Source organism: Cricetulus griseus, chromosome 3 (assembly GCF_003668045.3).
Source record: "Cricetulus griseus strain 17A/GY chromosome 3, alternate assembly CriGri-PICRH-1.0, whole genome shotgun sequence".
NCBI lineage: Eukaryota > Metazoa > Chordata > Mammalia > Rodentia > Cricetidae > Cricetulus > Cricetulus griseus.
The window spans coordinates 199,046,607-199,072,903 of NC_048596.1; the positions used below are offsets into that span (position 1 = coordinate 199,046,607).

General features: G+C 48.8%; 2 protein-coding genes and 1 pseudogene across 6 annotated transcripts in view; 2 read left to right on the forward strand and 1 right to left on the reverse strand.

The window, feature by feature from the left end:
* Zc3h18 (zinc finger CCCH-type containing 18) overlaps nucleotides 1-19,145 on the forward strand; it is a 41,662-nt gene extending 22,517 nt beyond the window's left edge. For all 5 annotated transcript variants that reach the window (XM_027410668.2, XM_027410672.2, XM_027410670.2 and 2 more), the window contains 12 exons: nucleotides 1,115-1,232; nucleotides 2,849-3,117; nucleotides 7,450-7,641; nucleotides 8,688-8,813; nucleotides 11,477-11,581; nucleotides 11,883-12,026; nucleotides 12,258-12,323; nucleotides 14,277-14,437; nucleotides 14,547-14,746; nucleotides 15,193-15,286; nucleotides 17,825-17,921; nucleotides 18,224-19,145. In XM_027410668.2, the coding sequence (XP_027266469.1) occupies nucleotides 1,115-1,232; nucleotides 2,849-3,117; nucleotides 7,450-7,641; nucleotides 8,688-8,813; nucleotides 11,477-11,581; nucleotides 11,883-12,026; nucleotides 12,258-12,323; nucleotides 14,277-14,437; nucleotides 14,547-14,746; nucleotides 15,193-15,286; nucleotides 17,825-17,921; nucleotides 18,224-18,422 (1,771 nt within the window). In that variant the 3' untranslated portion in view covers nucleotides 18,423-19,145. The remainder of the gene's footprint in view (nucleotides 1-1,114; nucleotides 1,233-2,848; nucleotides 3,118-7,449; nucleotides 7,642-8,687; nucleotides 8,814-11,476; nucleotides 11,582-11,882; nucleotides 12,027-12,257; nucleotides 12,324-14,276; nucleotides 14,438-14,546; nucleotides 14,747-15,192; nucleotides 15,287-17,824; nucleotides 17,922-18,223) is intronic.
* On the reverse strand, nucleotides 149-576 carry LOC103164372 (annotated as a pseudogene).
* Nucleotides 19,146-19,270: 125 nt separating the features above from the next.
* On the forward strand, nucleotides 19,271-25,658 carry Il17c (interleukin 17C). Its single transcript, XM_027410674.2, has 3 exons — nucleotides 19,271-21,088; nucleotides 24,109-24,428; nucleotides 24,822-25,658. The coding sequence occupies exons 1-3, from the start codon at nucleotides 20,819-20,821 to the stop codon at nucleotides 25,081-25,083; spliced, it is 852 nt and encodes a 283-aa protein (XP_027266475.1). The 5' UTR covers nucleotides 19,271-20,818; the 3' UTR covers nucleotides 25,084-25,658.
* The last annotated feature ends 639 nt before the right edge of the window (nucleotides 25,659-26,297 follow it).

Below are 26,297 nucleotides of genomic sequence, written 5' to 3' on the forward strand. Positions count from 1 at the left end.
ATTAATGTTTATGGTTTCATTGAACCAAACTCAAATCATCAGTCTTGTGCAGCAAATGTTTCACCATTTGAGCCATCCTGACAGTCCTTAAGGTGCTTTTTTTTTTTTTTTTTTTTTTTTACTTTTAATGGTGGAAACAAAAATATAGCTAAAAGTGAAGCTTCTGGAAAAACCATTTGTTCTTCCCTGTCTTGTATCGTTCCTCAAACTTGACCTTGGCTTCCTGCCTTGCCTCGCCTTGCATTTCAGGACTTGGGTCTCTGAAGACAACCTTGTTGACAACAGTTTTGTCCAAGGGGATGTCCACAGAATACCTGTGGGCATGAGGTGATTGTAGTTATAAACTTTCACAAAAGACTTGATTTTTGATCGCTTGGCCATGTTCTTCTTGCCCATGGCAGCTGTCACTTTTTGGGGATAGCGGTCAATTCCAGCCACCAGGGCATGGTTGTAAGGGCGGTCTGAAGTGCCATTGTCAATGTTCTTCACGATGACAGCTTTGTGTCTGGAGTAGCGTCCAGCCAGGACCAGCACCACTTTCCCAGGTTTCATGAACTTGCCCATTTCGACAACAAGCAGCCAGTTCCCAGCAGAAAGCTAAAGTACTTTTAAGAATAAGTTTTAGCTGGGTGTTGGTGGCATATGCCTTTAATCCCAGCACTCGGGAGGCAGAGGCAGGCAGATCTCTGAGTTCGAGGCCAGCCTGGACTCCAGAGCAAGTGCCGATAGGCTTCAAAGCTACACAGAGAAACCCTGTCTCGAAAAACCAAAAAAAAAAAAAAAAAAAAAAGTAAGTTTTTAACCTAATTGAGAAAATACAAATTCAAATTCCCTTTTTGTTGATTGTTTTCTCAGAAATGGATACAGATTTGTCTTTGCTTTCACCTATGGATAATTCCAGGGCTTTTTCTCTCCATATTAACTGATATGTGCAGTGATAATGGGTGTCCTGATGCTGACAGCTTTGTGTTCTTAGCTGTAGATACCATGTGGTCATGGTGTGTGTTATTTTCATCATATGGGGTTGGATTCTGTTAGCTTTTCTTTTATGTAGAATTTTTGCTCTTGCATTCTTAATTAAATGATACGATTTCCTTTTTGGCTCTTTTTTCAGACTTGAGCCTTATGCAGATCCTTATTATGACTATGATATAGAGCGTTTTTGGCGTGGTGGACAGTACGAGAATTTCAGGGTGCAGTATACAGAAGCAGAGCCGTATCATAACTATCGAGTAAGTATGATCCACATGTTAAAATGCCTCTTCCCTCGGATAGGGGTCTAACTATGTATCTTAGGCTAGACTCAAATTCATAATCCTCCTGCCTTAGCCATACAAGCAATGGTGTGTGATTCCTCACCTGGCAGCAATCAACCCTTCCTGTGGTGTATTTCCTGTGAGCTTCTTCAATTAACAAAATGTATTGAGCCACAGTCCTGAATTTGAGCCCACGTCGGTTGTGTAGAGAACCACTGGCTAAGTTTGTGATAGTCTGATGTCTGGTGGCCTTTCTTGGAATTATTGTTTTTGCCATGGTTTTATAAGATTTGCTTGTAAGGTATGAATGTCAGTTTTCAGGTGACTATGTCACCCTTGTGAATGTGATGCTCTTAGCAATCTCCTGAGTAATGTCCTCACTTGTAGCACCATTCTTGCCCATCTAGCCTTCTGGTTAGGGATGTGCCTCTGGCTGGCCTTTCCATATTGGTCTGGTGAAGACTCCTAGAACCTAGTGTGTATAAAGATCTGTGTGCTCCAGACTGCCCTTTCCGTCTTCACTGTCAGCCTGCTTGGAAATTCTGCTCTAGGAAAAGGCTTATTAGGAGCCTTTGAGCAGTTATGCGCTGTGGCTCAAACATCAGCCCTGAGCTGTCACAGCACCAAAGGGAGATACAGCCCCAGGAGCCCATAGGTGTGCATACTACCCATAGCCCAGAACCATAACCCTACAGCTTCTTCCTGGAGGTAGGATACAGGGCACCAGGTACTTGTTGTCTGTTGTGTCTAGTGACACAGGTAGTGGAAATGGCACAGGAGTATGCATGGTGTCTCCTGAGGTCTCCAAAAGCCCAGAACCTGTCAGCTATGCTGGGATTGAACTTCTTAGGTTTTTTGTTTTGTTTTTCGAGACAGGGTTTCTCTGTGGCTTTTTGGAGGCTGTCCTGGAAGTAGCTCTTGTAGACCAGGCTGGTCTCAACTCACAAGAGATCCTCCTACCTCTGCCCCCCAAGTGCTGGGATTAAAGGCGTGCACTTCCACCACCTGGCAACGTCTTAGGTTTTAATATTGACTACTGAAGCAGGAAAACAAGTCAGTAGTGGGGTATTGCATTAGGAGGTGCACACTTCCTTCGAAGCATTGTTCATGAAGCACTGTGTTGTGGGCCTGCCCACATGGACAGCCATTGAGGCCTCCATCCCAAGAATGAGCTGGTCACCCATGGGAGGGCCTGTGGTAGAGTTTATACCAGGCTGGTATTGGCAAAGTTCTGTATTTATTTGGTTGGGGTAACCTCACTCTTAAGTTTAATGCATTCCTGTTTTTAACATGTATTTTCTAGTGTATATGTGTTGATTGTATCATGTGGTACTGGGAATTAAACCTTTGGACATACTAGGTTGGTGGCTTTCAGGTAGGCTGCTGCTTGACCCAGGCTTGCCTTGAATTTGAGATCCTTCTGCCTAGGTCTCCTTACAGACCTTTGCTGTCAGACACAGCTAACTTGTTTTAAGGAGATACTTGGGAGTAAAATGGCCTCCTGAGAGCATAGTCCTACCTGATCCCTGTTTTCTCTGCACTTCTACCAAATAGTGTGTAATTCAGCATCTATATTTGGCTTTTTAACCCAGGAACGAGAAAGGGAACGAGAACGAGAGAACAGACAACGAGAACGGGAGCGAGAACGGGAGCGTGACCGAGAGCGTGAGCGCAGACAGAGGGAGCGTGAGCGAGAACGGGAGCGAGAGAGGGACAAGGAGAGACAGCGGAGGAAAGAAGAGTGGGAGAGAGAGAGAGCCAAACGAGATGAGAAGGACCGGCAACACCGAGACCGTGACAGAGACAAAGACCGGGAGAAGGACAAGGAAAAGCCAAAACCCCGGTCCCCACAGCCACCAAGGTAGACCACCCCAATTCCCATTAGCACATATTGCCCTGTGGCTTCTTCGTAAGCTCTTGAGGCAGGAGCTCCTTGCTTCTCTGAACCAGCCTACTGGTGTAGGACTTGGTATGGGTATAGAACCATTCACTGTATGAGCTTTGTGTCCTGTTTTTCCTCCTAAATTGTATTTGCAGAAAGCACTATAACTGTGCCTTAGTTACTTTTCCTGTCTGTCTGTTGGTGGACATTGGGTTGCTGGCACTTTTGGACAGTTGTAGATGTGAACATTTGTGTGCACTTTTGTGTGTGAATGTGGGTTTTTTTTTTCCTTCTTCTTGGTTACCTGTGGGAGGAACTGCTGGGTCATCTAGTAACTGTTTGAGGACCTGCCACACCATTTTCCAAACAAGCCACTTTCTCCATTTTCCTGGACCCTCAGCCCATGGTGCTGTCACATCAAGGTGTATCTTACCCTTTTGTATTCTCTGCAAGGCAGCAGGAGTGTGGAGTAGAAAAGTGAAAAGTCAAAGGCAGCATGGAGAACATTGTAAACATCAAAATGCATTTTAGTTAGGCTTGCCAGGCACTTGAAACAATACAAATGACTTTTTATTTTTTTATCTATGTAGTTCAGCATTGAACTATGATCCTTCCTGCCTCAGTTTCACAACTTCTGGGATTCTAGTCATGCACCACAGTGACCGGCTACTTTGTCATTCTTTCTACCCATCCCAGAACACATGGGTTTGGGACTAGACTACTTTGTTGTTATTTGTTACCAGTTCTGTGTCTCTGGGTTCACTGGTTAATGATTATGGTCAAATACATATTCAAATACATTTGACTTCACGTTTGGAGTGAGAAAACCTTGCTCCAGTCCAGCACTTACAGTTCAAGATTGGACTGTAAGTGCTTGGGCCTTTTGGTTTGGTCAGTTGGTCAGTAATTTGAGCTAAGTGAAGCACATAGGCAGGATTTTGCTCTTGTATTTTCGTTTGGTTGGTTTATTTTGGTTTTGGTTTCTTGAGATAGTGCTTCACTCTATGGCTCTGGCTGTCCTGGAACTGGTATATAAACCAGGCTGGCCTGATCTGCCTGCCTCTGCCTCCAGAATGCTGGGAAAAAGGCATGTGCCACCATGCCCTACCTGCCCTGGGTTTTGTTGATGTCTCATTCAATTGGCATGTGTTGGCCTTCTGTGTCTTTAGGACACAGGGTGGAGAAATGTTAGTAAGAAATATTTATGTCCCTGGTGTCTGGTGTTATATATGGGGTTTAGAAGAGAGGACCAGTCAGCAAGTGTCAACTTTGAGAAGAGGGCCATACCATAAGAAGTAATGGTAAAACAGGGTAGAGAATACATAGGACTTCCATTTCTGGGGACCTTTTAGAGGGAAGAAGGGATTACTGAGCTTAAAGGGGTTTTTTTTAGCCAATAGAAGTAGTCTATGTGTGGTGGAAAACACTCACATGATACGTGGGCGTGAAGAGATGCAGTGGGTACCACCTACTGAGATGAGGGCACAGTGTATGCACTGTGACCAGATGGGACAGCCCTGGGGAAATCTGTACAGTTTCCTGGGAGATATGCCAACGTGCATGCTCCTTGGGTGTTGGCAGATTGAGGTAGGAGGGAAGAATGAAGGGAAGAACCCACATGCTGTGAGTTCCCTCTTCCTGCCTTTATTAGATGTTCAACCCTCCTGATTTTAGAAGTGACTTTCCATCTACTGCTCTTTATTCTTTGACCCCAAACTTGGCAGTTGTCCAGATTGGAGTTCCCAGACACGTGGGGTGGCTACTTTGCTCATCAGCAGTATACTTCCTCATGCCACTCTTGGCCCGTGTGCTGCCAGCCTGAGCATTGACTGGGGCAGCACAGCTGACCCTTACCCTGCAGGGCTCCAGTAGCCTTGAATGTGTCACTGTGCTGCAGAGAGATAAGAGGGCGTTGAGCTGCACAGAAGGTCAAGGTTAGAGATCACCTGTGCCGTTATTTTTTTCCCCCTCTTTAGAAATATCTGTAAATGGCAAGTTTGTCCTTGTCCAGCAACTTCCTGCTGTAGTTCCTGATCAGCATTCCTCCCTTTGGTGCATACTGCACCCTGAAACAGGCCACACGCAGTGAATGACCTTTGAAGAGGTGTAGCCTCCTATGGATTTGTGCCTGTCTTTCTAGGTCTGATGGGATGTCTAGGTGGTTATCCCACACTAAGGAGGGTTCAACACAGTTTCCTCAGGGTGTCTTGGGAAGCAAAGATACAGCCTATGTCGTTCTGCAGACTCCAGGTGTGAACCCTCACCACTCAGAGCACGACTCATAACCTGTCTGGGTAGTGTTGACCTATTAGCTCAAAAGCTTACCTCGATGCATGAACTTGGTGGTCATAGATGTTCTCTATCGCCAAACTTGTTGACAGTGGTGAGCATGTCAGTCTTGCAGCTTTTTCCTCTAAATGTTATATAAACATTTTTCTTGGGTGAATTTAGTAATGAATTTGGTAATGAATTCTTTAATGAGTAATGATGGTTGATCCTATCATTCCTCCCAAAGACCCACCACTGTCTAAAGCCATTAGCATTTCCCATGGTTTCATCCTCATAGCCTCTCATTTGACTTTATTTGTATCCCTGACTGAGGATCAAAAGCCCCCACCTCACCCCCATCCTTCCCATACTTTAAGTCCAGATTATCACCTATCACTTACCTGCATACTTTGGCTTTTTAAACTTCCAATACCTTTACTTTCTTTTTTGGCAATTGAACTCATGGTACACACGTGCTAGGAAAGCACTCTACCACTAAGCTATATCTCTAACCTCTTAAATATCTTTTAAAGGAAGTTTTATATCATTGCTATAAAACAAATAGCAGATCATGTCCTTCATGGAGTCACTGGAATAACAGTGTCTACAGTTGGTGTCTATAGTAACAGAACTCAGCATGTTATTACCATCCTCTCACACATGGACATGGCTCTCCTTAGAGAGCCTTGAGCCAGCCACTCGGATGAAGACAGTACCACTAATGCCTAGGGTCAGATGCTTACACTACAGGGGTGAGAAGATCAAGGCCCATCCACAGCACTGTCGATCACTTGCTGAAGGTGCCTACCTGTTCTCAGTGGGACCCAGAGTCTATCTCTAGAGATAGTGAAGGACTCTTCCTCCTGTTTCCTTCCTGTGTGGAAAGGGTTGCACTGGGCAGATGATCAGTGGAGAGGCTAGTGACCCTGGTGTTTTCCTCTTAGTTTGGATTTTTTGTTTTGTTTTATAATTTTATTCTATTTTATGTGTATGGTATTTTGCCTGCATGTATGTCTGTGTAATACATGTGTGCAATGGCCATGGCAGCCAGAAGGTGTCAAATACTTTAGAACTAGAGTTACAGTTATGAGAGCCACCAGTGCTCTTAACTGCTGACAGTCTCTCCAGCCCCTCATCCTAGTTTTTAGAATGAGACCATCTAGGAAGTGTAAAGATGAAAGCCCTGATAGGGAACTGCTATGTTAGGTTGTTAGGTTCTTACTTCCTTCCTGCATTCCCTTATAGTGAGCACCGGATATACCTGGGGTATCAGCTTCTGGGGTTAGGACTGAGATAACAGTGGTCAATCTGGATTTCATGTATCTTGTGGGATAGGCTTTGTCACTGGGTGTTGCTCTTACCTGGGCCCCTCAGCAAGTAATAGTCCTGGTACCTGCCATTGGCTGGCGGCTAAATAGGCAGGATTTTTATTTCCCTGGTGGTAGTGCAGCCTTCCTTGATGCCCTTTTCTGTAGCCTCTCCTGAGTACTTGAGGCCAGTGCTGTTAGGGAAGAGAATCTGGGATACTCAATCTTTTCCATGCATTAATCAAGAAATTCCCTGGCTGCAGTTGAACCAGACTCTTTAAATGTAAAGAAAATGCTTAAGGCATATACTTGTTAACTTTTGTAGTTAATGGACATTTGAAAACATAATGGTTTTTGTTGCTTTAATTTCATGAATATTGCATACCTACTGTGTGCCAACACTAGAAATAAGCATGTTTGAACCAGGTGGACTCCATCCCTGTCTGACAGTACAGTCAGAAAGATAGAAATAAGAAATAAATAATGGCACCCCCTAAAAGTACTTACTATTAGACTTAGCAGAAAATGGGGATGCTGGGGGGGGAGTGGCACTAAGGTTAAGACAATTTCTGGAGGGAACTAACTGAGATTAGAAGGTGTGCTGTGTTGCCTCTTTATTTGTTCACATACCTAAAGTAAACTGTCACTGAATGTTCTGGATTTCTAGTCTTTCTTGAAGTGGCCTTGCTAGGGAAGGGTGGCAGCCTGAGCATTGAGAACCCCTCTGTGATTCCAGCCGTCAAGCTGAGCCACCAAAGAAAGAGACCACCTCTGTAGGGCCACAGGTGAAGCGAGCCGATGAGTGGAAGGATCCTTGGCGGCGATCCAAGTCTCCCAAGAAGAAACTTGGTGTGTCCGTCTCCCCAAGCCGGGCACGAAGGCGTCGCAAAACCTCTGCTTCATCAGCTTCTGCTTCCAATTCCTCCAGGTACAGAGGGGACCTACAAAGACAAGTGGCTTGTTGATACCCACTGGCTCTCGCGTTCTCTCTCTCTCTCTCTCTCTCTCTCTCTCTCTCTCTCTCTCTCTCTCTCGTGTGTGGGGGTGGGGGTGTGGGTGGGTGGGTGGGTGGGTGGGTGGGTGGGTGGTGTCACTGCCCAGGAACAGGTAAATGGGATATTAGGTGGGACTGATAGCAAGAATTTTGGTAAGACTTCACATCCCCCAGAACATACAAAAGGAAATAGAACAGGTGACCCAGAATGGTGGAGAGACTACTCTGGCTAGCTACCAGAGTCATACATTTGCTCAGGTAGGGGAGAAGCCTCTCATATCCTGTGGAAAGGGCTCTAGGTTGCTGACAGAAGACCATACACTCCATTTACTGGTCACCCAGCTTCTCGGAATTTTGCTTAATGGTGGGTGATAAGAGCTGTGCCTGAGGAATGCATTCTAGATGAAGTCTGGGAGGAACCTGAGGTGCTAATAGAAACCAGGGGTATGTGTATGTAGACAGATACAGTAGGGTCAGCTTGAAAACTCGCACTATGGCCGTGTCCAACACTTAAACTAGTCTCTGGCTTACCCAGTAACCATGGGTACACCCTGCACACCCCACCCCATCCCCAGTCCTGGTGTCTACAACATTCCACTCTGGGGTGATGGTGCTGTAGTGTGTCTGTAGACATCTCATGATCATCTCTGTCTTACTGTGTTGCTGTACATGTTTGTGAATGTGCCCATGTCTCTGGGTGGCTGTGCTGTCTCACTGCACTAAAAGAACAGTGGCAGCTAGGTGGTGCTGGCAGAGGCAGGCGGATCTCTGTGAGTTCGAGACCAGCCTGGTCTACAGAGTGAGTTCCAGGACAGCCTCCAAAGCCACAGAGAAACCCTGTCTCGAAAAACAAAAAAAAAAAAAAAAAAACAAAAAAAAAAAGTTAATTAATTAATTAAAAGAACAGTGGCTCAGCACATCCCAGTGGTAGTAGTGAAGGTCAGCTTTTCACTGTCTCTACTCTGTTCATTGGCCCACAGGTCATCTTCACGGTCTTCATCCTACTCTGGCTCCGGCTCATCTCGGTCCCGGTCCCGATCCTCATCCTACAGCTCCTATTCCAGCCGCTCTTCCAGACACAGCTCGTTCTCAGGAAGCCGGTCCAGGTATGTCCCAGACTACTTAGCTCCTGGCAGGTACAGTGAGGACAGGCATTCTGGACAGATCAAGTGGACCTGTTTCTCTTGTAAAACATGGTAGGGTTCCTGGGTATCTGCTTCCAAAATGGTTTTGGTAAATTGCACACTGAGAAGCAGTTTGGACTGAGATGCCAGTCAGCATACACTGCAGTTGTTGGACATAGGACCGACATTTATAAGGTATCTCTGAGTCATGTGAATATGTGATGTTTCCATCATTCTAAAAAACCTAGGGGAGGGTCAAGTAAGCTTTTGTTGAATTTTCCCCATTGAAAATTGATACTTCCAGAACTTTATAGACAAAATTCTACCAGCACATAAGACTCACTATGCATTCAGCTTGACCTGCCCCATGAAAACCAGACGGCTTGGTCTCTCTGCCAATGAATGGTGCCCTTTTCCTTAGTCAGACTGGCTTGAGGGGTAGGGGAGTGCTCATTGATTTGGCCCTGAACTGAGCTGATGCTGCATTGTGGACCCTTCCAGCACTGACATCATTATAAGCTCTTGAGAAGAGTCAAAACTTTTGACATGGCATTCAGTAAAGCTGGTTGGGTGTGTGGGTGGAAGTATCTTAGTCCTAGTCATTAATTAGTGCACATGAAGACATGCAAACCATATGGTCTTGCTTTTATTTTTTAAGGAAATTTTGAGCTTTATTCTCTTTTGGAAGACAGGGTCTCACTGTGTATCCCTAGCTGGCCTGGAACTTGCTTTGTATTAAACCAGACTGGTCCCAAACTCCCACCTTGTCTCTGATTCCCAAGAGCTGGGAATAAAGAAATATGCCATCATGTCCAGCCGGTGTTGATTTAGATGTGATGATAGAGGGGATTGGAAAGCAGTTCTGAGAGGTCGCTGATGCTGTCTCATGTGATTCTTACTAATGCTTTTGTGGGGTGTAGAGTAAATCACATGTAGACCTATTTTCATGGACATTGAAACTCTTGTAGTATAGCAGGCAACCAGGATGGAAAAAAAAAGTATCCTTTCTCTGTAGGTGTGTGTAAGCCATCCATAGGTGTACTGGCACAAGCCCGAGAGCACAAACATTGGCAGGTTCCTTCTGCAAATGGAGGGGCGGGGAGTGGCCATGGGGACAACAGGGAAAACTTGTGGGAGCCTCTGTGACAGATAAGGTCACATTGGACACTATATAGAATATGAGACTGGAGAAGTGGAGAATACAATTTGGGCCTTTGGAAATTTTGGACTTTGCGGAGAAAACAGTGATCTTTGCTCTGAGCAAGCAGCTAACAATATGGCAGAAGGTAACAGGAAATTAAAAAAAAAGAAAGCTCTGTGCCTATCCCATGCCCTAAGATTGGGGCACTCGGGTCAAGGAGGCAGCTGGAACAGGGTAGAGAGGGAAAAGACTCTAGGTTTCACTTTGCAGGTGTATCTGACCCTTCCAGGTAAATCGAGCACAGGAGGCAGGTTGTTGAGTGGGTCCCATAGCAGGCAGGACACGGGAGAGTCTCGAAGGTCAACCCAGGAAGTATGAGGTGACATTACAGGGAGGTGCCAGTGGGGATGCTCCACCACCCCACCAGTTGCTCAAAAACTTCATCATATTCTCACCATTAACCATAAACTTCTTAGAAACCACAATAGACATGCCTCTCTCAGTAGCTTAGTCTCCATTGGCACTATCCTAGAGCCCTGCAGGTCTAGTTGTCCTCCTTTGAATTGAGGAAGGAGACCTGGAATGGAGCCCCTCCAGGCTCTGCAACTATCCTTTCTGAAGTTCATCTGTAACAGCCCTCCCAAAGGTCCACTCAGGAGAGTAGGCTGAGAGGGGAGAGGAGTCTGGCAGACAGTCTTAGAGGATCCCTTGGGTTGTATTTTTTTCTGGTTCTCACATAGTAGTTGCCCATAAGGCATAGCAGCAAATGTAAGGCCACAAGAGTGAATGCTAGGTTTCCTGGGCACCTGCCTTTGAACGTAGAAGCATGAAGAACTACAGGAGCCTTACCTACTGCTTGCACCACCCGGCTGGAAGTAATGGGCATCCTGTGTGATGGTTTTGAATAGGCAACATGGGCCTACCCAGTCCTTTTCATCTTCTTGACGCAAGTGTGACCTCACTGTCAGAACTCCATCCTGGAAACTCCGCCTGAACCCAGCCCCCTTTCCCCGGGCTCTTTGTCTACCTTGCTGACACCCAATACTTGTGTGGAAATATCTGGTCATAATCTCCTCCCAGCTGTACATTCCCTGCTTATGTGATGCTGTTATTGCTTGGGGATCTCTGTGCCTGTGCCTTTGCCTGCCAGCCAAGTGCTTGGGACCCTCACCAGTTCTGCCACCTCCCAGATACTAAGTGTCTCAGATCCCACACTTAGCCACAGCCATATTCACCCATTTGGCCCCTGGCTAAGATAGAACCATGTGCCTTCTCTTGCATACAAGCACCCACTCCTGCATACAAGCACCTACTCCTTCCTGAGACTGCACGCTGCCCTTCCTTGTTTCCTCTTGAGTGTGTGTTTTATCAGATGGTGGAGCAGCTGAGCTTGAGCCTAAGTTCTCTGTGGATCAGGACCATTTCCAAGGGATGTGCCAGCTCCAGCCAGTGAGGGAATCTACCAAGCACCAGACTTCCTCCTCACACTCTCTTTGTTCCCCAGGTCCCGGTCCTTCTCCTCGTCCCCATCCCCGTCTCCCACACCTTCCCCACACAGACCTCCAGTCAGAACCAAGGGGGAGCCGGCCCCGCCTCCCGGGAAAGCAGGGTGAGTCCTGAGCCCCCTCAGGTCGCTATGGTGCTCCACTTCGGTTGGGTCTCCAAGGCTTCCAGCCTCTTCTATTTCTTCCCATCCCATGCTTGGACTAGAGGTGAAGCAGCCTCCAAAGGGCGGCAGAGAAGGCTCCCAAGAGGTGGGCGGAGGCACGGGCTCAGCACCTAGACTTGGGTCCCTGTGGCATGGACCTTGGCAGTCTTGTGCCATGTCTGAACTGCAGAGCCCTGAGATGTGGGTGCATTGAGCAGGGACCCTAGCCCTATCCTGCCTTGACCCTGCCTCTGCCTCACAGGGAGAAGTCAGTAAAGAAGCCAGCCCCACCCCCAGCCCCACCACAGACCACCAAAACTACTGCTCCTGCCCCTGAGCCTGCCAAACCGGGAGATCTCCGAGAAGCAAGAAGGAAGGAGCGGCAAACAAGAACTCCCCCAAGGAGGTGAGCATATGGGCTTGTGGTAATCCTGGTACAGTTCTTATCCTTGGTGCTGCCGGGGAGTAGATGCTGATAAAAACTAGAGCCTGGGAGGTGGGTGTCTCACCAGGGAAGCATCAGGGAGCAGAAGCCCAACCTGGAGCACATCTCAGGCCCACAACTAGCCTGGTGTGCAGGAAGGCTCTGCCTCGGCAAGGACCGCCTCTGAGGTGAAGTGTGCTGCTTGTGTTGCAGGCGGACACTCAGCGGCAGTGGTAGCGGCAGTGGCAGCAGCTACAGTGGCTCCAGTTCCCGATCCAGGTCAGTTGCTTGGTCCTGCTCCATGTCAACCTTTTGTCTCTCACCCACCATGTTAGGGGCTCCTCAGGGTCCAGGGGCACACAGCTCAAGAGTGAAGATAGCTCCCTTAACACAAGAGCATCTCATCTTAGGGGAAGAGGCTCAGACTGGTACAGCCCAGCTGGACAAAGTGAGGCCACTCCCAAGTTCTCTGTCCACTCCTTCCCTGAGGATAGACAATGGTCTCTGGGCCTGCTGATCCCTAGGCATTTTGGAGAAACCCTTAAAGAAGACCAGAAAGGATTTAGAAGATGAAGTCAGCCTTCAGAGTTTTAGCACTTGTCCAAGATGTCAGCAGTCTGCACTGTCTCAAAGACTTGTGGTGTTTTATTTATGTACAGATATCCTGCCTGCATTTATATCTGTATGAGGATATAGGGTAGAGGCCTGCATTTATATCTGTATGAGGATATAGGGTAGAGGCCTGCATTTATATCTGTATGAGGATATAGGGTAGAGGACCCTGGAACTGGAGTTACAGTTACAGTTGTAGGCTGCCATATGGGTGCTCTGAATTGAACCCAGGCCCCACTGGAAGAGCAGCCAGTGCTCTGAACCACTGTGCCATCTCTCTCCAGCCCCATTTGTCTTTAAAGCTAGGAAATTTGATTCTTCTGTCTTCTCCCTGCCTCTGATGACCTTAGGATTGGTGTTTGTGATAGGCATGTCATGGTACTGCACTGTGCCAAAACAGAATCACCATCTACTCTCTCCATCCTCCCCTACCCCCTGGCCACAGCCTCGCCCTGTGTTCACTGTCCCTGACAGTGAAACTGTCACTGTTTGTTTAATTACTGTCATCCAATTTTTTTTCTTTCTTTTTTTTTTTTTTTTTTTTCCCGATGGTGGTACTAAAGGTGAAACCCAGAGCCTTGCATTTTGTTCTAAGTGCTCTACTACCGTGCTCCAGGGTTTTGGTTTTGGGTTGAGAGATGCCCTGTTTTGCCTAGATGAGCTTGAACTCCTGGACTTAGTCAGTTTTCTCAGGAAGCTGGGCACCGGCACACCTGCCAGCTGTCATCACCCCTTTTGTGCTGCTTTTGGTTTTTTAAGATAGGGTCTCACTATCAAGCCCTGGCTACACTGAAACCCACAGATCTGCCTTACCCTCTCCACTTACTGGAGAGGATTGTAATGGATTGTAGCTGTTGTGCACCATAAACGAGTTTAAAAGCATGTCCTTATACTGGGTGGCAGTGGCACACTCCTTTAATCCCAGCACTTTGTAGGCAGAGGCAGGCGTTTCTCTTGAGTTTGAAACCACCCTGGTCTACAGAGCTAGTTCCAGGACAGCCTCCAAAGCTAAACAGAGAAACCCTTTCTTTGGGGGGGGGGTGCTCTAGACAGGGTGTCTCTGTGGCTTTGGAAGCTGTCCTGGAACTAGTTTTTTTTTTTGTTTTGGTTTTTTTGGTTTTTTGAGACAGGGTTTTTCTGTGTAGCTTTGGAGACTATCCTGGCACTCGCTCTGGAGACCAGGCTGGCCTCGAACTCACAGAGATCCGCCTGCCTCTGCTTCCCCAGTGCTAGGATTAAAGGCATGTGCCACCACCGCCCAGCGAGAAACCCTTTCTTGAAGATAAACAAACAAATAAATAAATAAATAAATAAATAAATAAATAAATAAATAGATAGATAAGTCCTTATCACCATTGGTAGGGCTCAGTCACATTTCCCTTCTCACCATAGTGTCACCCTGGTTAGTAAAGTAGAGACCTTAGCTCATGACATAGCTGTCCTATCCTTATATAGTACCTCTGAAAGCCCCAAGATCTCTTACACTGTTGATGTGCATTCCATAAACATGGAAACTGGGTAAAGATGAGCCATAGAGACACCTCCCCCCACAACTGCCATCAGCCCAGCCATCTTGCAGTTTCATGGGGCTGAGGTGAACAGCTGTGCTTGTGTGTCTAGGTCTTTGAGTGTGAGCAGTGTCTCCTCGGTGTCCAGCGCCACCTCAAGTAGCAGCTCAGTGCACAGTGTGGACTCAGAAGACATGTATGCAGACCTGGCCAGTCCTGTGTCCTCAGCCAGCTCTCGATCCCCCACTCCTGCTCAGACCAAGAAGGAGAGAGGTAGGCAGGACCCATGCCCTAGGGGTGTGGGCTCAGGGGTGAGCTTTAAACAGACTGTTTGACTGTCCATGTTCACAGGAACATATGACTGAGGGTTTGTCATTGACAGGGAAATCTAAGAAAGAAGACGGAGTGAGAGAGGAAAAGCGGAAACGGGACCCGTCCACACAGCCACCCAAGTCCTCCAAAGCTCCGACAGGTGGGAAGTCCTCCCAGCAGTCAGCTGCACCTCAGCAGACAGCCCCTGGGCAGCCCCAGCAGGGCTCCTTTGTTGCCCACAAGGAGATAAAGCTGACACTGCTGAATAAGGTGAGACCAAGGGGACAGGCCAGTATTGTTGCACCTGGGCCTGGGTGCTAGGGATTCCACCCTGCCCCTGGGCTGAGAGATGGGCCAAGATGCATCAGCATAGTGCAGAGGTTTAGCACCTCAGAGTTACAGTTCATGTGCCTGTAACTGCAGCCTGGCTAGCTCCCCACACAGTAGCCCTGGGACAGCAGGCAGGCAAGCCTGGGTTCTGTCCTCAAAGCTCCATACCTATCTGGAAGGGCCAAGGCCTGACATGTTGGAGCCCTGAAAGGCACTTCCCTATGCAACACAAAGGGCCCGGTCACAAGGGTCACAGAACTGATTTTGGGGCAGGGGGGCAAAAAGAGGACCATGGGAGCAAAGAACCATTCAGATACACCACCACCTTCATCCTTGCCTAATGACTACCCAGGCCCTACCACCCTCACAGTATTGTGCTGTTTCAGGCGGCTGATAAAGGGAGCCGGAAGCGCTATGAGCCATCAGACAAAGACCGGCAGAGCCCTCCAGCCAAGAAGGCCAACTTAACCCCAGACCGAGGTGAGTCTCCTAGGTCCAGGGCCTGAGACATACCATGGATGCCACAAATAAGCCAGAAGGCCCACCTGCAGGGCCTTGACACTACATCTGCTTTGAAAACTATGGAGGACCCTGAGAACTCCTCTGCAGGTGTTCTAACACCCATACTATAACACTGGAGATTGCAGCTAGGATTTCATTTTGCTTTTAAACATTATCATGCTCTGCAGCAGCAACACCCCCCCTCCCCAACTTATCTCCAAGTCGAGATCCTCCTGTCTGTCTCAACCGCCAAAGTGCTGGGATTATAAGTGTATACCACTAAGCATGATGAGAAAGTTTAAGTCTTTTTAAATAATAGTATAGGGATGTAGCTCAGTGGTAGAGCACAAGACCCTATGTTTGACTCAGCACTATAAAAAAAAGTTACTGACTGATAGTAAGTCTCTGTATGTTGACATGCACAATTGTTAATGGTGAACAACCCTTCCAATACAATAAGAATGGGAGTCAGGGTGGCTTAGTTAGTAGAGTGCTTGCACAAAAGCCCTGGATTTGATCTCCAGCACCACATAAATGGTATGGTGTGAACATCTGTATCTCAGTACTTGAGAGGTATAGGCAGACGGATTAGAAATTCAAGGTCATCCTTGGCTACACAGTTCCAAGACATCCTGGATTACATGAGACAGCATTAAAACAAAAGTCAAGGGCAACAAGCCAATGAATACAAGTACATTGGCTCTTTCTGGCAAGTTCTAACACCTAAAGTCTTAGTCAGGGTTGTTACTGCTATGATGAAACAACATGATCAAAAACAACTTGGGAAGGAAAAGACTTATTTATTTGGCTTACACTTCCACATTGCTGTTCATCATGGAAGGAAGTCAGGACAGGAACCTTGTGGGCAGGAGCTGATGCAGAGGCTATGGAGGGGTGGTGCTTACTGTCTTGCTCAACTTGCTTTCTTGTAGCACCCAGGACCATCAGCCCAGGGGTAGCACCACCTACAATGGCTGGGCCCTTCTACATCAATTACTTGTGAGGCTTATCTTAGGCATTTTCTCATTTGACGTACCCACCTCTCAGAGACTCTAGTTTGTATCAAGTTGACATAAAAACTAGCCTGCGGGGCTGGAGAGATGTCTCAGAGATTAAGAGCACTGACTGCTCTTCCAGAGGTCCTGAGTTCAATTCCCAGCAACCACATGGTGGCTCACAATCATCCATAATGAGATCTGGTGCCCTCTTCTGGTGTGCAGATATATATGGAAGCAGAATGTTGTATACATAATAAATAAATAAAATCTTAAAAAAAAAAAAAAAAGAAACTAGCCTGCATTCCCAACAACCAAAGTCAGTGAAGCCTTCACTCCAGACTGATCTGGAGAGACACTGATTGTGTCTCTGCACATCTTAGACTCATTGGGCTGTGAAAAACACACAGTATCTCCTAGTCATTGTTTAACCTTGGAGAGATACCCACTTCCCCAGATCTCCATCTCAAGCCCAGCAGGAAACATGGGGGGATCCAATCTTTGATGGGAAGAGCAAAAAGTCATGTTTCCTCTCTGAAGCAGGTGTGTAGGAGGCTGGTTCCTACAAGTTGGGGTTCTGGGGCTCATTTCAGACAGGTTCCTAGGCCCATGACCCTAACTAAGTCTTTGTGCCCTCGAGGGACTTCTTTGCCCAGCGTCAGAGCCTTGGACACTGGGTCACCTGCCTTGGTTCATGTTTAGGCCCTCCACTCTCTGCTGCTCCCACTGGTAGAATAGAGTGTTCCACTCTTGAGTTTGCTTCCAATTGTAAACTGTTAGGCTCTACTGTTCTTCATGTTGTCAAACTTGTGTGCTAAAGAAAAGAAGGGTCTCATTAGAAAGTATACTCCAGGGGACTGGAGAAAGGACTCAGAGGTTAAGAGCACTGACTGCTTTTCCAGAGGACCTGGGTTCAATTCCTGGCACCCACATGGCAGCTCACAGCTGACTGTAACTCCAGGATCCAACATCCTCACACAGACATACATGTAGGCAAAACACCAGTGCACACAAAATAAAAATCATTTTAAAGAAAAAATGTACTCCATGAAACCGGACCCAGTGATGGTGGCCCATGCCTTTAAATCCAACAGTCAGGAGACAGAGGCCTCTGTGAGTTGGAAGCCAGCCTGGTCTACACAGAGAAACCCTGTCTTGAACACCCCCCTCCCCAATAAAAAATAACTGGACCCAGCTCCAGGCCCTGCATCAGAGCTTCATGAGCTCTATTTTCTGAGGCAGTACTTGCCTTGTCTGTTTCTGGGCTTTTCCTGTTTTTATAAAGGACAAGTGTGCCAGCCAGCCTGACACTTTGACTTTTTGAGCAGACCTCAGATAGCCCAGGCTAACCTTAAACTCACTATGTAACCAAGGACAAATATTCAACTACTGATCCTCCTTCCTATACTTCCCAGTGCTATGTTATAGCAAATCACATTTGGCCACCTTGACACTTTGGATCTGGGTCCTCTGGTAGCCCCAAGTACAGAACAGTGGTTTAACTCTCTTCTCTGTTGTACAGGTTCTCGGGACCGGAAATCAGGGGGGAAAATGGGCTCCCCAAAGCCAGAGAGGCAGAGAGGTCAAAATGCTAAAGCCCCTGCTGCCCAAGCGGACAGGTAAGTCCCTGCTGTGTCCAGGACAATGTAGGAGCCATGGGGGTGCGGGAAGAACAAACAGATGGGAGACAGAGCAGTCCCATCCCACTCCTCTTAAGAGCCTTCAGACTCAACCTGAGCACAATGCTCAATCCCGTCTTGTTAAAGAGCCCTAGACAAGGGGCACTGAGTCTCAGGATGACCATATAGTTGGGTGACTGGGAGAGGCTATGGGCTCCCACAGAGGAAGTGGGAAGCCCTGGATGCTCACACCAGGGTAGGCTTTTACCCATCTACTCCCTCACATTTTTTCAACCCTACAGGAAGCGTCCACTGTCACCCCAGTCTAAGAGCTCCAGCAAGGTCACCAGTGTGCCGGGCAAAGCCACCGACACTGCTACTGCAGGCACCAAGTCAGGGAAAGCCAGCACGTTGTCACGACGGGAGGAGCTCCTTAAACAGCTCAAGGCTGTTGAAGATGCCATCGCTCGCAAGCGGGCCAAGATCCCTGGGAAAGTGTAGTGGGCCCAGCTCACTCCCTGGAGTAGACTCTTAAATGTTTTTATATATAAAAAAAAAAAAAAAAAAAAAATAGGGTAAGCGCAGCCATTTTGGATTTTCCAGTTAATGTCTTATTTTGGCTGTGATTCTTTTTAAAAATTAAAAAAGAAAATAAAGTTTCTCAGCTGGAAAAGAAGCCACACACAAGATGAAGATGACGCTGAATCCCAGCCTCCCCACCAGACTGAACCAGCTCCTTCCAGAATAGAGTCTCCACAGACAGACAGACAGGCAGACGGACAGGTCAGCACTGAGACAGGGAGCACCAGCTCTGTATAACTTAAGAGCTTCAGCCGCACAGAGGCTGGGCTCACACTCATCTGCCTCCGTCCTCATTTCTCCCAGGCAGCCTCTTGGGCTGCGTGTTTCCAGCAGACTCCATTCTGGGAACAGGAAAGCCGAGTATTTCCTGGACCACAGGCAGCACCATCCCTCCCCTCCCTCGGATCAGAAATATATATATATTTCTAAAGTCATATATACATATATATATATGACTAAAGTCTGATTGGAAACATTTCCTGTCTTTTATTTTAAGCATCAAATTGTTTTAGTTGATTAAAAAGGAAGAAACAGAAAAGACAAAAAAATAATAAAATAAGGCCAAGGGTATTGTTGGGGTGTCTGTCCAATGTGGAGGGTCTTTTTTGAGCGATCTCCTAAAATAAAATATTTTGATAAACAGTTTCTGGTCCTGGTGATGTCTGCATGGGCCTGGGCTGCCTCCCCACTGGGCACCCCTGCTCTAGCTCAAAATGGACCAAGCGCTCCAGCAGAGACCTGAGCCCTAGAGCAGATGATGTCTGTCACCCACCAGGAGCCAGCAGGCACAGACTGCTTGAATCTTCAGCCCCTGGAGTGTTAAGCCTCAGTTTTCCTGTCCTGTGGTTGCATGAAGAGCAGCCCAGCTCTTGTGGCTAACTTCTCTTGGAGTGAGTTGGTAGCTACCTCCCTGCAGTGAGCCTTGGCTAGGCTGACCCAGCTATAAAGCCACTTGTCACTCTTGATTTGAACATACCACCTGGCTCTGACCCAGGCATGTGTTAGGTCCAGGATATGCAAAGCCTAGACAAGATTGGGACACTCCAGTGTCCTCCATGGCGTTTACTACTCTCACGAGAGCATTTATTAAGGCCTACCCAATGCAGACAGCTCCAGAGAGGCAAAATGCGCCCGGTCTTATGGTGGCCCCACCTTATCTGTTCTATCACCACCTTCCAGGAAGTGCCATGCTCCAACGCCCCCAAGTCCAAAGGAGGGCAAAGGACAACCTCGGCTGTCTTTCAGTATGCTTTCCACCTCTTGAGACAGGGTCTTATTGGCCTGGAGCTCACCAATTAGGCTGGACTGGCTGGCCTCTTAGGACCTTGGGATCTACCTCTCTACCTCCCCAGCACAAGCAGCATTTTACATGGATTCTGAGGATTGAACTCTGATCCTTCATCCTGGCAAGGCAAGCTCTCTACCAGCTAAGATATCTCAGTAACCCCGAGCTCTGATCTTCACCCAGGATAGTCCAGTATAAACATCCCAGTACTGGGAATACTACTGGGTCAGAGGAACAGCCAGACCCAGGAGAGGTACAGCCTCACCTAGCAACTCTAAATGGACCAACAGCAACCCTTGCCTGTGACCCCCTGGGAAAGCTGAGGTCTCCAGGCCTCTCGCTCTTGCCTGGCGCAGATAGCCAGGGCAGGATCTGTGTAGGGGCTACTGAAGCATGGTGTGGGCAGGCAGGCCTGTCCAGCCAGGGCGGGCTGCTCAGCATCCTTCCTGGGTGCTTTTCCAGTCTTGCCTAACCTGGGACTTACAAATGAACCTCAGGAGCAAGGCTACCTAACTTCTGCCTCCAACACCTACAGAATGTGTTCTGGCCTCCACATCCCACTCTATCTTCATAAAGCCCTAGGCAGTGTCTGCCAGGAGAGCTGCATTCAGATTCCTCAGACTGCCCACCCAGCCACCAGTGGTTAAAATGAAATTCAAAACAGGGTTTGAGTGGGAAGAAAGTTGGGCACTGAGACCAAAGGTTATAGGACATAGTCTGGGACCGAGCTTGTCCTACTGCCATCTCAGTATACCCATGAAACGTGGGAGCTCAGAGGCCAGTATTCTGGTGCTATCCTGGCCAAGGAGTGTTCTGCATTTCAAGGGCTGGGCAAAATGGACTGAATCTGTGCATAGGATTAGCTGGGCACAGGACCAGCAAGGAGCCAAGGCAGGAGGCCCAGTCAACTCTGCTGGGTTCCATTAGGAAAATGGTCATAGCACACAGGTCCACAGATCCCAGCCTTAGGAGCTGGCAGAGGAGATGGAACAGTCTCATTGGAAGTAACTGCTGAGCCAGCTCAGCCCTCATGAAGTCCCACGTACCTGGCCAACATGTGGGACTCTTGCCTCCTGAGACCCTGGACTCCACCCAATCCCACCAATTCAATGCCCTCCTGTCTTCAGAATTCATCTGCACCAGTAAAGCAGAGGTGGAAACAGGAGCAGCTAGAGTAAACCAGACACCGAGCAAGCTGATCACATCATGGCTAAAACCCAGCTCTGCCAACCCATTTGTTGTACAGCCTGGGATAAATTGCTGCTACCCTGGGCCTCAGTTTTCCTGCCTGGGAAGTGGGGTAAGCTGAAGCGCCTTGAAGAGTGTAAACAGGGCTGTAGTTGAACATGTCTCCAAAGCCACTGTTGATGTCCCTGTCTTCTCCTGGGCCTGGGGTACAAGGTGGAACAGAGGTAGAAGGTGAGGGCATTGTTGGACTCCCTCCCACTGGGAGGGAGTGCCTAGACACCACTCCTTAAGGAGTCACGTGGCTCCTCTCTGGGAGAGGTAGCACTGGAGGGGCAGATGGCTGGTCTAGAGTGGGGTACCCTGAAGTGGGCCCTTCTTCCTGATGTTCCTCTTTTGTTTCCCTCCCTCCCTCCCTCCCTCTCTCTCTCTCCTCCCTCTCTCTCCTCTCTCTCTCTCCTCCCTCTCTCTCTCTCCTCTCTCTCTCTCTCTCTCTCTCTCTCTCTCTCTCTCTCTCTCCTCTCTCTCTCTCTCTCCTCCCTCTCCCTCTCTCTCCTCTCTCTCTCTCCTCCTCTCTCTCTCTCTCTCTCTCTCTCTCTCCTCTCTCTCTCCTCTCTCTCTCTCCCTCTCTCTCTCTCTCTCTCTCTCTCTCTCTCTCTCTCTCTCTCTCCTCTCTCTCTCTCTCCTCTCTCTCTCTCTCTCTCTCTCTCTCTCTCTCTCTCTCTCTGTCTCTCTCACACACACACACATCCTGGCTTGTCTTTCCTAGCTTTCCTTCTGCTGCTCTTCCCAGGACACTGTGTGCTGTTAGGCAGATTGTATACAGAAGACTCCAACCCAGGTAGAGGCTGGAATCTACTGACCCAGCCCTCTCTTCCAGGATGTAGCTGGCCCAGCTCTCCCTTCACCTTAAATCTACCTCCTTCCCACCTGTGTCTTGTGACTCACAGACTCACAATGCAGAAAGGCCATGGGAATCATGTCAAGGTGCCCATTGGTTAGGCAGCATAATCGTGGCCCGGGAAACCCCACCCATGTCCACCAGGATCTTCTTCAAGGACCTGGAGCCCTGCAGCTACAGCTGACATGTGGGTGTTTCTGTGCTTGTTGCTGGGCATATGATGTGCCAGGGAGAAACTGGAGGTCAGCAGGTCAGGTGAGGGAGGGGTTACAGCTGGGCTTTGCCCAAAACATCTCAATCCCAGCCTTAGGCTCCTTAAAGACATTTCAGAAGGGGTTTCCTTAGGGTGCTTAGCCTTCTGCCATTGTCATATGTGAGGTGAGGGGCTGGGAGTGTCCATACCAGATTCTGAGAGGCCCTGGGAACAGGCCAGCCGGCCTAGTGCTCTGCAAATCTGGTGACAGCAACAGTCAGCCTCTAATGTCTCAACTGACCCCAACCAGCTGGCAGCATGACACTGCCCTCATAGAGGCCCTTAAGTCTCTGAGCAGAGCTGTCCCTTCATCCCTTTGGGTTGTCACTCACAGGGCATCCTGATGTGCTGCCCAGCTCCAGGGCTGAGCCACAGCAGAGGCCACACCACAGTCCCTGTCCTCAGATTGATGCTGCTTCTAAGTGTGGAGGCTGAAGAAGGATCTGTGGCTACACTCCCTGGCCCTGCCCACAGAAGGACATTCTAGACTCTCGCAAAAACCAGGACAGGCCCCTCTGCTTTGGAGGTGGCCAGAACCCCAAGGATGACATTCAAACCTTAGGCATTCTCTTTTTAGATAAAAGCACCCACAGTTCCCAGCCCACCCTAGCGAGCTGTGTTATATGGGATTCAGTGGGGAAGGGGGCACTTCAGTGGTTCCAGGCTCAGACAAGCTTTCTGCAATAACTGTACTCATTTCCGTTAGGCTTACCTTCCCTGCCCCAGGATTTTTACCATGGGTGAACTGTAGGAGAGGGGCTGGAGAGAAGACTCAGCGGTTAAAAGCACTGGCTAATCTTGAAGGAAACCCAGGTTCTGTTCCCAGCATCCACATGGTGGCTTACAACCAGCCGTATATAACTCCATTTCCAGGTGATCCAAGGCCCTCTTCTGGCCTCCATGGGCACCAGGCACACATGCAGACAAAACACTCATCCACATAAAAGTTTTTAACAAAGCCGGGCGTTGGTGGCGATCGCCTTTAATCCCAGCACTCAGGAGGCAGAGGCAGGAGGATCTCTGTGAGTTCGAGGCCAGCCTGGTCTCCAGAGTGAGTGCCAGGATAGGCTCCAAAGCTACACAGAGAAACTCTGTCTCAAAAAACCAAAAAAAAAAAAATAGCAATTAAAAACCTGTAGTTTTAAACTCACTAAAACCTAAGGACATTCCCTAGCTACCATCTCTCCTGCCTCCACAGGGGAGGTGTACATGATGACCACCTTAGGCAAGAAGCAACCTCAATGTCTATCCACAGGTCCAGAGACTGGATCTCATGGACCCATGGCAGGAAGTCTTATAAGACCCCAGTGCCAACAGTGGAGTCAGTGAACTCAAATAGCAAAAGTGGCACAAATCAAAGCAGCAAGCTGCCAAGAGCAGCTCGATTGAAACTCCTAGTTTCTAGTTCCAGAATGTTCCACCCACCAATCAGGGTCCCTGGCTTTTCATGGGCATTCCACTGGGTATGATCCCCTTGGGTAGAGAGGTTGCCTCAAAGGGGCTCCTAAGTTTCTGTGACAGGGAGGGTGTGGCAGAACAGGGCCCAGAAGCTGAGCTCGGGACCTACCGGGATAACTCCGTGATGCAAAGGGACAGACCCAGAGGAGGAAGCAGTGCTGGATTTTCCCCAGGTGTGGCCCCAGGTATAAAGAAGCACACAGCCAGTCTCCACCAGGTGCAGCAGTGGGACCATCGCCAGGGGTGAGGCCACTCCATGTCTGCTGCCATGGCCACTGTCATTGCCACTGTGATGGTGAGCCTGGCATATTTCCCAGCCTCATAATGACAGCCTAAGCCAGCAGGGTGGATGTTGGGGCCTTCTCTCTGAGCTTAGGTGCATTGGGATGCGTTTAGGCTAAACCTATTTCCCTGTCTACAGAAGGAAGTCTAACCCCCATCTTTCCAGTGAGAACTGGCAAGCTTTGAAGGAAATTGGGTGTTCTCTGGGCTACCCCTAACCATACACCTGTCTGTTCCCCAGTGTCTCCTGCTTTTAGCCTGGTTGCCTACTGGGATGACCCACCAAGATCTCCAGTTCCAAGGTAAAGCCCGAAGCCATGGGACCCTGAGGTGCTACTCTGCTGAGGAACTGTCTCATGGCCAGGCTCCCCCACACCTGCTAACTCGAAGTGCCAGGTGGGAGCAGGCCCTCCCTGTGGCCCTGGTGTCCACTTTGGAGGCCACCGGCCACAGGAGACAGCATGAAAGACCTCAAGCTGGAACACAGTGCCCCGTGCTGCGGCCAGAGGAGGTGTTGGAAGCTGACACCCACCAGCGCTCCATCTCACCATGGAAATATCGGTGAGGTTCATGGGGTCCCCATTGGTGGCTTTATTCCCACTTAGGGCCTCACACACCTAACCTCTAAAAAACATTCCTTCCCTGAGAAGCTGTATCTTGAGCCAAGTGATACCAGGGCCTCCATAAAGCCCCTGCTTCTGTGTTTTCAGAGGGCATAGGTTAAATGTAGGTAGCATCATTTATTGAGTACCAACTGAATGCCAGCCTTCTGTCTGTGGCGTTTGAATCCTGAACTCTCAGATTGCCCATTCCAGAGTGAGTGGTGCAGCCACAAGAGGGTAGAGCTACAAGGCAGGGGAGAAGGGATGCTGTGTCCACCGTGCTCCTTGTGAAAGCTCAGATTAGTTCTAGATAGGGCCAGAGTGAGTATTCTCACTGCTCCTGTCCCCACAGCATCGACACAGACAAGAACCGATACCCACAGAAGTTGGCGGTGGCAGAATGCTTGTGTCGTGGCTGCATTAATGCCAAGACAGGCCGTGAGACAGCAGCCCTGAACTCTGTGCAGCTGCTGCAGAGCCTGCTGGTACTGCGGCGACAGCCCTGCTCCCAAGATGGTACAGCAAACCCTACACCAGGATCCTTCACCTTCCACACTGAGTTCATCCGAGTGCCTGTTGGTTGCACCTGTGTTCTTCCCAGGTCTGCACAGTGATGACTTCTGTCATGGCCCCACCATGATGCACCAGGCTCCTTCCAGACTGGACATCCCAGGCATCCCCACAGAGGAGACCTCTTATTTATGTGTATTTATTGCTTATTTATTGACTCAAGAGTGCAGCAGAGGCTATACCCAGCCCTGGCCCCGTGATCTCTGACCAGTGCCCAGATGCAGGCTGATCTCAGGACTGGGGAGGTCAGGCATCCTCATGACTGGATCACTCCCAGTGACTCTCGAGAGTTAGCTTACTCTGTTACCAAAGGGGAGAGCTGGGCATGGTATAAAGCACACCTGGGTATAAAACCCTGCCCTCCACAGAGGCTGGAAGGGTGCCTCAAGTTCTCAGACAGCATGGTCTACATAGTAAGTGTCTCAAAAGAGAGGGTGGGGTGGGCCTGAAGGAACTGGCTTCCTCTCCTTGAACCTCTAGCAGCAGTGACAGGTGGGGAGATGAAGGGCTGGCTCTGTGTCACCCCAGAGCCCTGGTTCTGCCTGATGCAACCCATCCACATGTTTTTAAACAATTATTTATTTTAAGTGTTATTAAATGGACATAGTTCAACTCTTTATTTATTCCTGCAAGTCTTCTTTCTTTCCCTCCTAGCCCTGTCCACCCAGTGGGTGCTCAGAGGCTACTAAAGTCCCAGATTTCTTTCCTAAGGTGTGCGTGTTGAGAGAGTACTTCTGGGGTGCGGAGGGGCTTCAACAGGACATGCACAGCCATTAGGCCTGCGTCTTCATCTTCCTACAGGGGCAGCTCCTGCCCTAGGCAGAGAATAGGCTCCTCACGGTCACATTATGCTCTCCACTCTTCAATATTACTTTGGCCACTTGGGGACACCATCTCTGCCTGAAGTTAACCCCCAGGAACACTCCTCTGCATCAAGACAGGCAAGCAATCATTGCCACAACAAAACTTCCCAGCATGGCCCAGCCAGACCCAGGGCTGTGAGGCCAAACTGGAGATCTAGACTGCAGCCTAGGGCCAGGAGCCACCAGGATAGCAGCCTGTACTCCAGACCCATTGGGTGCCTTTGCAGGGGACTGGGAGCCAATGGCTTCCACTATTGGAAGACCTGGACTAGGCTCAGGGTCCCACTTGTAAGCATAAGTCCACCCAGGGTCCATTGGACAGTTGTCAGGCCTTCCCTGACTGGCCTTCAGGTCACCACACAGAATGGGGTGCATGTCACAGCCCCTCCCCCAGC